We start from the raw sequence: 13,223 nt of genomic DNA, 5'->3' as shown, positions 1-13,223 counted from the left end.
TTTTGAAAAATTGGGCATAGGTTCCCCGGATGACCCCTAACCGGGGGCCAACGGTGCTTCCACAAGTTCAACAAGTGAAAAATACATGATACAAAATGTACATGTATTTACTACCTGGAACTTGGAGCAATTTATTCCAAAGATGTTAACTGACATTAATATATTAAAAACTAAACCAAATCCTATTTCTCAAACAAATCACATATTGACACAGCTGAACAAATAAAAATGTGATCATGTTTATAAACTCCACTCAAAAACAATTTTTGAGAGACACTCGGGTCACGGTACTAAGCGTGATAATCTCTAATATTATCTGATTCTCCCAATATGTAAAGGGTCTTTACAATGACAGCATCCAACCGCACATACATAGAAACAACAATATTACACAAGAAACCAATTAATTCGGAAAATTTCTCAGTAATGTTTGAAAATTAACCTTACTAAAATATAACTGAATTTTTATTTCAGTTGTAGCCGAAAAAATATTTTTCATGCGTTTAAAGTATCGTTTTAGCACTGTAATATGTACTTATTACATGTATCTATACATTTGGATGCTATCTTGACCTTTGACCATTGTTATTGTGAAAACAGGTCGGCCATGTTGTCTTTCTCGCCGTGAATTTTCGAGCCGTTTTTTCGAGCAAACTTCAACCGTTTTAAACATTTTACGGCCTCAAAAACTCATATAACGAGTAAAACAAGTTGTAGTTGTTATTTTCATGCGTAACATTTCTTCTGGGGATGGATTATTTTTCCGTCGAGCTGCCGAAAACTTAGCGCCATGCCGCAACCATGCGATCGGGCGCGGCCGGTTGGCGGGAGTTTTACTTTGTATCGGTGAGCTTTCGCGATGTAAACAAAGACAGTCGGAGTTGTTTACATGAAAATTTTGTTGTGAAACGCCAGCGGGGTGTCAGATTTTCTACCAATGACAACGTTTTCTTTGTGGCGTCATGGCGAGATCGACAATTCATCGTCAATTCACAGGATTGTGNAAAAAATTTATAAGCGATATATACATATGAGGAAATTCACTGTTTTGTAGAATGCTAAGCGAGTAATGTAAAAAGTCGTGAGTTACAACAAAAGGTTCACGGGTAGGCATAAAATAGTCGGATAACAGGGATCATTGTAAGAATAAAATGACGATGTAATAGTGAGACTAACAATACAAGGCTCTATCTTTATAACTTGTGTCCATTCAAGATTCGTTGTTTAAAAGTTCGATCAAGTAGGGCAATGGTGAGTTTTTGTAGCGCTCCGTGCGACAGTATGGAGTGTCAATCTTGTGAGAGTTGCGAGTTTGCCGTCCGGACACATCACGCCTGGTCGGGGGTAACCAGTTCCTGAACTCGGAGTTCAACAGGGATGTGGCGAATGACCGACAGAGGCCGACCCGTCGATCTGACAGTGTGGTGAGATTCAGACTCTCCAATGCTGACGCGTAGTTGTCGTACTGATGTCCGAGAATAATCCTACACGCCCTTTTCTGGATGCGTTCTAGACTTGTGGTTGTTTGACAGTCAGCGATGAATGCCACACTGGTGTCGCGTACTCCAAGGACGGACGAACATATGCGGTGAAGACAGTCGTCAGGTCGGTAACTGACATGCCGAACCGTTTAAGTCTGCGCAGTGGATACAGTTTTCTATTGGCACCTGTGATCATGTTGCTGACGTGGGTGTTCCATCTTAAGTCGTTTCGTGTTGTCTCCTTGTGAGAACTATAGATATTTTTTTTTCATTCTGAAAAATTGCAGATTGTGTACTTTTTTTTATTCTGCAATCTTGACGGGTATTTAGAACACTGAATGCATGAAGTGTGCGGGAGGGCGTGATGTCGATCACTGGATCATGAAACGATTGAAAGGCATTGACGGAATTTTTTTTCACATTGACGTTAATTTTTTTTTCACGAATTGGGTTGACCTGGGGTTGACGGTAAAAAATTTCGAGCTGGCTAAAGCCCTGCAGAGCGCTGAAAAAAAGTATTTCGACCACTGCTTTTTACAGAATTTTGCTTGTGCGACATGTGCGGCGTGTGTTTGTTAAGCGATTTCAATGTCATTTTCCTCTATGCTGAACCACAATCGATACATCTAGGATCTTAGGATTACGGAATTCTCATACACTTCAAGTCAACATAAACATTTTGGGCAAAAACTATAGGAGACAAGCACCCCAATAGTCTAATCTAATCTTAAATACTTATCATTCAGTACATGTACATGTTATGATGGAATACTATATTTCACATTGCTATGACATGGTTTCTCTTTTGTATAGCATTATGTATATATTAACCTAGATAAACAGATACAGATCTAGAGTTGGGGCATGATACATGTAGAAGCATGTTGAAAATTTCCCTACTTCCAGGTAGAGTTGTTTTGTTCTTAAGTTACATGACATCATTAGTCTTTTCCTTTCTTTATTCAAGAAATGGTACTGAAAACCAGCTAAAGGTGAACATGGGGGTTATTTGCATAATATTTTTTATCTATATCAGTAAGTGATAATTCTCTACCCTACCCCCAGTAGTACTCTGCTGAAAAATCCCAAGGTCAACCCAAGGCCAGGCAGCAGTCCAGCCTGTTTCAACATGACCTGATTCTGTCAGGGGAGTCTGGGTACACAGGCTATAAATAGGTTAGCTCTACTACAGATTAGTGACTAGAGTCATGAGAGTTGGACTGATAGGCAAACATGTACAGCTGGGAATATCCTGCCATTACTGACTACTGGTTGTCTGGTACTGTTATGTCCAGAGCCTTGTTACTGCCTCTTGTGGTCACTGTCAAGCTTTTGTGTCTAGCACTGTGTATAGTCTTGAACGCAACAACATATCATTGATTTATTTCTCAAACAGCACAAGTAATACTAATACTGTAACAGTAAATACATGTCAACACCATCACTTCGCAGACATTGAATGATTAAGGCTGAATTGTGTGAATTGAAGCGTTTGATAATAGCTAACATTTTTTTGAACGACACTCACTGTCATAAAGCATTTAATTACATATAACATTTCAATAACTAAGATTCAGGGCTGATCAACTATACATGATTGTTTGAAATATATACCAGGTATGGTAGTGTGCTTCTGTTGTATCATTTGGTGCACACTGGCAATTGTTGTTGTTCTCCCACTGCCACTACCCCTGGTTTGTAGCACTCATGCTTTCTACATAGAGAAACTCTGTGTTCTTCCAGTGTCTAGCTGTAACACCTTCAGAGTTGACTTGTAGTTAGTAAACTCTTTACCAAGGATGATTCATTGTAAATTGAAAAATGAAACATTGTAAATCTGAACGTTTTAAGTAACAATCGCCGAACTATTACCGAGGACAATGTATATTTTATATTTTTGTAATTTATCTGTTGTAATGTAATAGTTATAAGGTTTCAGATGTGGATCACACAGGCAGTTGCCTTTTTATCCATTAAAAATGTATGTATGTATGTATGATTCTGATTCTAACGGACACCTTTACAATAAATATACCGGTTACGGTATGTATGGTTCTCTTCTTAGTCTTATATTCGAAACTTCAATGCCCTGCCTCGGAAAAGTCAGCACAAGCCAGTCCCAGAAGATTTATTTGCATCTCTATTTTTACCTTCACCAAGAAGGTTATGTTTTCAGTAGCATTTGTCCGTCTGTTTGTGAACAGCATAACTCAAGAACATCAAGATGCATTGTCATGAAACTTGGTAGGTGGGTAGGTCTTCATGAGAGATAGAAATGATTAGATTTTGGGCCCCCTGGCGGCTTTCCTAGGTACTGTAGCAGAACTTCTGGTTTTGATTTCTCGTGATCTGAACATGCTAGGGTGACGAATTTTGGATAGCTCTTGGGCTAGGAAAGAAGTGACATTAGTTTGAGTTCCCATGCGGCTTGTTCTGGAACTGCAGGAGCATTTGTTGAAAAATTTTCGAAGGAGGATTACTCAAGAACCGGTTGACGGATTGTTGTGATTCTTGGTATGTAGGTAGCTGTATAAATCTGCTTTGTTTGATGATAGGACTATGAAACACTTGTGACATGTAATTGAGAACAAGAAAGAACATCTAAGGATATAGATTATGTAAATGAAGACCTAATTTGCATAATTAATGGAAAATTGTTATAATTTCATAGTTGTAACTGCTGGGAATTTCATACTTGCCACATTTGGAAGTTAAGTCAATGTCAACTCAATAAACATAATTAATTCAAATCATGACCTCATTAGCATAATTTATGAGGAGGTGCTATAATAGCCTTTTTGTTAGGATAAGGCTGTCATTGGGTGGAGAATATGATCGACTAATAATATATAATCCATGCAAATGAGGCTCTTTTTGTGAAATCAATTATTAAAATTGTATAATTTGTCACCTGCAAGGGTTAACATTTGGCGAAGGTATGAGATCGTGGAAGTCTTGTTTATTTTTGCATTTCTGTATTTTTTCCAGAGCTGATGTCACCCTGTGACACAAAGCACAGAAATGCAAAAATACAACATGTAAAATATAGAGATGCAAAATGAGGGTGGACGATTGGGACTCTTTAGCTTGCTGGAACGTCTCCAAAAATGCCCCTTTTGAAGGCGGTACAAACTCAATTTCCTTTTCATTGTGATTTAAACCATCTTCAGTTCAAGTGACTAAATAGTGCTTTACTTCCTCTAAGGGACATATCTACAGGGCTGAATGTTTCAAAGTGGATAAGTCCAGAAAGGTATAACATATTTTTTTAATGATTTTAGGTATGTAGGTAGCGTAGACAGACATGTAGGTAATGAAATACAAATTATGCAAATGAGGACTTAAGAGTCATTGCAGGAGAAAACCAGACAGAGGTCGGAAGATGGGGGTCGGCCAAATCGGCTCATACTTTGTATGTGAGATAGGTATGAGGAACTACTAACAGCCATATAGTTAAAACCCTCCAGCTATTTTTTGTTATGGAGTTCTGGGACCCTCAAAAATCTAACAATTTATGGCTGAAAATTACTGAAATTACAATGGACACCATGGTAATTCTAATAATGATATGAACATGGGGTTTCTTTTGTCACATAGCATGGGTCTTCTACTTTTACAAAACAAAAATTGAAGATGCAACATTGAAATTAAAAGGGTATACCAGGGGGTTACCAGAACCAATGAAATCACATTTTTCATCTTTCTAAATTTTAGTCATTTTTAAGTAGCTTTTTCTCCGTGACGTGGCAATTTTGATAAACGGTTTTACCGTTGCTGGAGAGAGGAACATCTGCTGATTCAAAAACAAGTGTCGTTTAATTGGGCCATTCATAACGCGGGCCGTGAACGAAGGGTCTTTATGGTTTTTTTTCGGGTTTTGGACCATAATAAATTAGGTAACAACGTTGCTTTACGGGGTAAATCATGGACATTTTTTTGTGCAGCTGCATGGGATCAATGGACAATTGTTAAAAAATGCTAAAAAAAATTAGAAATATTAGTTGGGGCTCTACATGGGGGATATAAGGATACTTAAAAAGCAAATTAAACTGATTTTACACAATTTATCACATTTTATTACAAATATTCATGAGTAAGTACCTTTCAAAATCAATTTTGTGCATTCACTTTGTGCTAAATAGTATAAAGGCTATGTATGGGGGTTATCAGAACACCATGTGTGAACCTACCTACCGTATACACAAGCCACATGGGGGCATACATGTAGATACAAAAATGTACAAGTACATGGACAATCTAGCTATAGGACTTAGAATATGAGGCGTTTAAGCTAAAAATTGGCAAATTCAACTTAAGGTCAATGAAAATAGAGGTTAGTCAATATCTAATCATACTCAGGCTTCCATTATTGGATTACATGAAGTAGTTACCATTTACATATAAGGGAACATCTGGTTCTACTCCGCTTATAAGATAAGAAAACCAATTCATCAAACATTTATGTGTTATGTGTGGTCCAGTAATTAGACAAGACTTGTTTTGGAATGAAACGAAGCATGTTCTTATATCCTGCAAGGATGGTGTTCCTGAGGAACTCAAAGTAAGAGAGATTAAAAGTCTCCTTTCATGATCTAATGTGCTAAAACAAATAGGTTGAAAACATCGAAGATGATAAAACAATTTAAAAGCACACAGGAAAACACTTTCATTTCCTTACAGCAGATCCTATTTTGAAAATAGAACATTTTCTCTACAGACCATTGTGCGCACGTTAACATGTGTGAACTGTTTTAGTTTTCCACAAGTGTACTTTTGAGACTTTGAGAAAGTGAGAAAGAAAAAAACAGTTCTGAATTTTGCAAGATCTAGGACAGGTTTTAGCAACAGCTCAACCTGTACCTTCTTTTGATGTATGAGTGTCTTTGCTTGAATCAGAGGCTATATTAGTTAGTATTAATATGTTACATATAAGTAAATTATTATTAACTCTAGAACTAACTTATCATAGATCACAGGCGTACAATATGATATGTTTTAAAATGTAAGAATTATGTATGAAATGAATATGATTGACATAGTTTGACTTAGATGATTAGCAGTTAGAACATTTAAATCAAGGTATGGTCAATGGCGTTTACAATAGATATGCACGGTTCTACTGGTACATTCCAAATTTTCATGCCCCGCACCCCGGACAAGTCAGTACAAACCGCCCTGGCAGACTATTTGCATTTTTATATTTTATTTTTGCAAAGATAAGTTTTGCAAAAAGAGATGCCAGAGACGGGCAATTGCCACGATTGCAAAGCTTTCAAGAGCGTCTCCAAAAATGCACTTTTGGAACGCCGTATAAACTTAAAATCTTAAAATCATGATATATATGATTAAAACCAAATTCCAGACTATATTGAATATATACTTTCGTTAATTGTGTTATTTTACAGTCTTTGGTAATCATTTGTGTTGAGCTTTAACGCCTCAGTCATAGTCTTAGTCCTGTTGCTATAGTGTTCATTTCGAGTACTTGTATCTACGTGTATGCACCCATGCGGCTTATGTACATGTGTACATGGTAGCTACATGTAGTTTCACACATACATAGCCTTTATGCTATTTAGCACAAAGTGAATGCACAAAATTGATTTTGAAAGGTACTTACTCAAAGACATGGACATTTGTAATAAAATGTGATAATGTGTAAAATCAGTTTAATTTGCTTTTTAAGTATCCTTATATCCCCCATGTAGAGCCCCAACTAATATTTCTAATTTTTTTTAGCATTTTTCAACAATTGTCCATTGATCCCATGCAGCTGCACAAAAAAATGTCCCTGATTTACCCCGTAAAGCGACATTGTTACCTAATCTATTATGGTCCAAAACCCGAAAAACCCCCATAAAGACCCTTCGTTCACGGCCCGCGTTATGAATGGCCCAATTAAACGACACTTGTTTTTGAATCAGCAGATGTTCCTCTCTCCAGCAACGGTAAAACTGTTTATCAAAATTGCCGCGTCACGGAGAAAAAGCTACTTAAAAATGACTAAAATTTAGAAAGATGAAAATGTGATTTCATTGGTTCTGGTAACTCCTGGTATACCCTTTTAATTTCAATGTTGCATCTTCAATTTTTATTTGGTAAAATAAAAAGACACCATGGTGTCCATTGTAATTTCAGTAATTTTCAGCCATAAATTGTTAGATTTTTGAGGGTCTCAGAGGGGGGTCCCAGAACTCCATAACGAAAAATAGCTGGAGGGTTTTAACTATATGGCTGTTAGTAGTTCCTCATACCTATCTCACATACAAAGTATGAGCCGATTTGGCCGACCCCCATCTTCCGACCTCTGCCTGGTTTTGCCTGGTTTTCTCGTGCAATGACTCTTAATTTGCATAATTAGTGAGGACTTTATATGTAATTCCAGTGCTTTACATGTAGGACTTGTAATAAGGGTATACATGTAACGTTTGTAATATTAATGGCAGGTGGAACATTGTCTAATTATATTTGCATAATGAAAGCAAAAATGCTATGATTCTATAGTGGTAAATGATGGGACATGTGTAAGTTAAAGGATAAGCTCACTATGCATATATTATGTTAATATTGTATACTAGAACTAGTATCCTCTTAATATTTTATGGAGGTTTGAAATCTCTGAATTCTTGTTTAGCTTTAGCAGGACTTACACACTAGGGGGAGAGACAAGGATATGGGAATAAAATTTTGACCTGTGTCATAGAGGAGTAACTGGGGAAGTGACTGACTTACTTGACTTAGTCTTCTTCACCCACTCGGGAGCACAGGGCATTTCTGGTTCTTCGCAATCTTCTTGGTCTCCTGCCAGGTTACGTTAGCTCTCTCCAGATCTTTCCTGTTAGCTCTCTCCAGATCTTTCCTCACACCTCTTCTCCAGGCGAGGCAGGGTCTGCCTCTGTGATGTTTCCCCTGGGGATTCCAGCAGTCTAAGGCTGTTCTTGTTATGGACGTTGGCGGTTTTCGTAGTGTGTGACTGATCCAATGCCACTTTCTTCTTCTAATGGTGGTTTCAGTTTGGGGGACAGGAGATTCAGTCTTTCGGATGTCATGCGCTGCGAGAGTTGTCATGTGGGTTAACACGTCTCTTTCCGCTGGTTGCTCCGGCAGTTGGAGACTTTCTCTTTGAGGTTTTCGTAATCGGTTGTATCCACTTATGGGTGATTGGCCCAAGGGTTTCACGTCCACCAATTGGCCTCAGGATTGTGGATGTACTCCACGTTACCCTGAGTTCACCCCTGCACCACGATGAGGCACACTGATCGGAGGACAGTGTGGGAACTGCGGCGATGCTGCTAGCTCCTTAGCGACTTCGCACTGGGGAAGTGAGCAGCCCTATAATTTGGACCACACATTTCCCACGTTCTGCCTATGACAACGGCATCATATACAAGCATGCAGCGGGAGAAACATTTGATGATAGCTATAAATTATAATGAGAAATTATGATGTAATCGGCAAGTTTGCCATTGATTTTCACAGTGTGACAGTCTTTGCACAATTTAAAATGCTGCCCTCTGGGCCAATTGGGTAGTCTATGGTCAATGTGGTTTCCTTGTTCTCTGTCTTGGCTTGTGGCCATGCTATTTTTTTTACCACTTGTGTACAAAGACTTTTTCCTTCGTCACCAGGGTGGCCATCTTAGACAAGGTTGTATTTAGTATGTTTGACTTGTGTTCTACATGCACCTGTATAGCTGGTATAACTGCCCTTTGGCATGACACACCAGCTTCACAGGCACGCATTGCGATGTCTGCTGGCTACATTATAGTAACACTGAACGGCATGTTACACTCAATCCTTGCAGGAGTTGTTTACAAGTTGGAAGTGGGAGATGTCGGTGAAAGACCCATGAAGATACCAGGAGATGATACATTTTCTAATATGTATAGAGGAGGCCAGGAGGGTCTATAAAGTCAACTGAAAAAGAGTGATAGATTAAATTTAAAGAACAAGAATTTGGAGATTTCATACCTCCATGAAATATATGAGTTTTTTAAACTGTTTTTTTTATTTGTTTCATTGACAGTATGGAAATAAGGTCGTAATTAGCATAATCAAGTCTAATTTATGGTTTTCTAAATTCAAATGACAATATTTGTCATGTAAAATTCCTCTCCTTTGTCATACTTCATTTCAACACGTCCTCATTAATTATGCAAATGACCTGACATTAACATAATATATGCATACTAGTGTTAACATTAAGTAACTTACATGTAAGTCACAAGGTATAAAATTACCATCATTCACCAATAAGGAGTCGCAGAATTTTCACATTAATTATGCAAATCAGGTCATCATTTGCATAATTGGTATCTGTTGATGTTCCGCCTGCCACAGATTAAATAGATTGCATGTTTAACAGTACTATTATATAAAACACTGTAAATATAGAATTTCCTCCTTAATTATGCAAATTAAGCCCTCATTTGCATAATTTGCATATAATTATGTACAACTCTCTCTCAGCTACCTACACACCAAAAATGATGAAAATACTTTGTTCCTATCTGGAATTATTGGCTTTAAAAGATTTTGCCTGAAAGTCCCCTGGCTGCAGTTCCAGAACAAGCTGCTAGGGGGAACAAACTCACACCACTTATTCCTGACAAGAACAGCTACTGTAAGTCTCTTTAGATTCGCGGGGCCTAAAGTTCGCGGTTTCGGGAAAATGGGCAATCCGTGGTATTTTTAGATTCGCAATTTCTCCTTGACTATTCAAAAAAGAACTTGTAAAGTGCATATTTAAAAAAAAAAAAGTTTGTGTCCCGGCATTTATCTCATGCGGCGCAAAAATTTGTTTCGTGCACCGCGCTACACTGTCTGCATGTTCTGTCGGTATGCAAATCTTGCCTCACGTGTCCGCGCTACGCGTCTCTGATTGGTTGTTTCGTCAGTGCCGGCGGTAAAGTTCGATTGATCTGACGCCCGTGTAAACAATTTTCTTTGTTCGGAAATAAGTGCTAAACGCTATTTTCCACGACTACACATCGATACTGTAGTGAAGAAATGTATAAGGAAAAGAATCTTTCGGGAGAACATGTATTGCTATGCCAATTTATGGCGTATTCGGTGAGATGTTGGCGTTCGATGAATGCGGAAGTGTCCCAAGGTCGCCTTCTTGTAGTTAACGTTACGCCACGCTAGCGTTTCTACCCATCAAAACGAGAAAAAACTCCAGCAAAAGAGAACCAAGTAACATTTCCCAGGCACCAAATGTTTGTATTTTTCGTCAAAATATTTGTAGATATCCCTGATGCGCCCGCATTTCAGCGCCCGCACGTATGGCCGGCGCTCTGCCGGGCGAATATTTTTGTCAGGTGGTACGAGGTTGACACGGCCAGTGCTATCGCGATTCGGTGTCTCTCATAATACTAGTAACAGTTTAACTTTAATAATTTTGATACAGTACTCAACTACGTGCATTTGCCAAGAATAAAGTTGATTTGCGGTGATTTGCGGATCGCGTTTGTGTTTCGCTTGAACTCGAAGTCCGTCATGAATGCATGTGGGGAGGGGGGCAAACTTACGCAAAACATATTTGCGGGGAAATAGATTCGCGGTACAAAGGTCCCCGCGAATTCTGCGAATCTAAATATACCGCGGAAATTTGTAGACTTACAGTATTTGTCACCAAAAAGTCAAGACCATAGCATGTTCAGGACAAAAGATACAAAGTTCTGCTGCAGTACCAAGGTCATCCACCACTAGGCCAATATTTGACCTTGACCTTTGTCTTCCTAAGACTAAATACCAACATACCAAATATCATCATAATCCATAAAGGCATTATGAAGTTATGCTGACTACAAATGTGTAGAAACACAAACAGACACACACACACACAGACAGACAAGCCAAAAACAATACCTCCATTTTTAATGGAGGTAATTACAGTAATGCTGTAATATAAGTTATATATGATGTACAAAAGGCACTATTGGTTTGAGAAGGCTGTAGTATGGAGGCTTGTGTATTTGCAGAAAGTATTTCCAAATTGCAGAACAAAATTTTGACTCTTCTGCAATGTTGCAGAGCACTGAAAAAAGTATTATGACCACTGAATGGTAAGAATGTTCCTTTGTTGGATCCACAGGTGCTATGAAGAGGCCAACCTGCAGAGCCCTGTCAAGTGGGATGAGTGAGTACCTTTTATCTGTCTACTTTGACAATTCTGTAATCAAGGTTGCAGTACACAGTATTTGTGGGCAAACCCTGAAGTCAGTAGTAAATGTGATTAGCTTTCAATCTAACATGGACCCATCTACAGACTAACATGTGGGGTCGTGTGGCGTAATGGTAGAGCAGCCTTCTCAAAACAAGCCGGCTACCGGCGAAAATCGCCGCCTACTCAAATTTTTGCGCCGGCTACTTTCGTCAAAATTTTCAAATTTTTGCGCCGGCTACTTTCGTCTAAATTTTCAGAAAAACAAGTAAGCTCCGTTACATTTTCTCACAAACTTCACCGGCTCATTTCTTCTGACGAACTTCAGACAAATTTCTGCCAGCTTTCTGGATCTGAAAACTGCTTCTTTCTTAGCCTCCTGTGCAGATTTCTAGTAGTGCACGAGTCAGCGTTTGCTTCTACGAGCGGCCCGCGGCCGGCCAGAGCGGCCGAAACTTTACGGGGGGAGGGTCTTGTTCGGGGCTCGAGTTGTATCCGCGGAGCTGTGTCGCTCGAGCTAGGCGGAACTTGCTTCGTAAACTCGTTGCTCACGAAAATTTATCAAGCCGCTACCTTCCCAACTTCTCCCGGCACTAGTAACATTCCTGCTACAAATAAGTAGTACAAATCACGTCAAAAAATATCAAGACATGTATAGAAGCGTGTTCATATCTTTCATACACAGAGACAAATTTTCAAAAACAAATCGCCATCAGCGAGATTTCACAGCTGTTTCATTCATCAAAAGCTCTTGTCGATCGTAAAATGATCACTCATCTGTTGTCTCCACTAGTGTGGCATTTGTAGCTTAATCACGGCTAGCCAAAATCAGCGTCAAAACCCCGGAATAAAAACACGCACACTCCGCATCGCTGTATGTAAAAAACAGGAGCTTTCAGGCGCCATCTTGTCATGAATATTAAGTAGCAGCGTGCGATCGACGCTCTGATTGGTTCACCTCACATGACCTGCGTTCTGATTGGATAAGCGATGTGGCGAGCAGCCGGCAGCGCGGGAAGATTTTTCTTCGCCGGCAGGCTCTCGCCGGTGAAGAAGAGACACATTTACGCTGCTTTCTACGTTTTTTCTACGACTACTAAGCAAAACATTAAAGAAATACATAATTAAAAGAATTTTCGGGAAAATGTATATTTCTCTACGCCGATTTTTGGCCATTTTCTCGTAATTTTCTTGTTCAAGGAACCCGGAAGTCAGTGTACCGGGACGCCATAGGGCATTTATGGATCGCACCCCGCTAGAATTAAACCGTCAAAACAGAAACAAAACTTCCAAAAAGCGAAACTGTGACATTTTTTCACATCCCAATGATTATGTTTTCGATCAAATTGACATTCAAATATGCTTTCTTTTATTTTTCTGCATTTTGTGGCCGGGCGCAAGGACCGCGCATTAAATACGATCGGAGTGGCAAACAATTTTAATACAGCCTTTTCCGGAATTATTTGTGCACGAACAGTAAATTTTGGAGCCACAAGATTGCCATAAAAGCTGCTCAGAATGTACCAAAAACGATGTTTAGGGGTCTAATTTTTACGATTTCCTAAGGGGGAGGCCCC

At 39.1% G+C, this 13,223-nt stretch overlaps 1 protein-coding gene across 1 annotated transcript in view; it reads left to right on the top strand.

Annotated features, from left to right (window-relative positions):
• The window catches only part of LOC109467647 (neuronal PAS domain-containing protein 2-like), an 87,172-nt gene that overhangs the window by 10,864 nt on the left and 63,085 nt on the right, over window positions 1-13,223 (top strand). Inside the window, exon 2 of the mRNA XM_019765684.1 lies at window positions 11,578-11,622. Coding sequence (XP_019621243.1) covers window positions 11,578-11,622 — 45 coding nt within the window. The remainder of the gene's footprint in view (window positions 1-11,577; window positions 11,623-13,223) is intronic.

This window comes from Branchiostoma belcheri, unplaced genomic scaffold (genome assembly GCF_001625305.1).
Source record: "Branchiostoma belcheri isolate BF01 breed outbred unplaced genomic scaffold, Haploidv18h27 scaffold186, whole genome shotgun sequence".
Lineage (NCBI taxonomy): Eukaryota > Metazoa > Chordata > Leptocardii > Amphioxiformes > Branchiostomatidae > Branchiostoma > Branchiostoma belcheri.
This window is presented reverse-complemented; position numbering and strand designations above follow the sequence as displayed.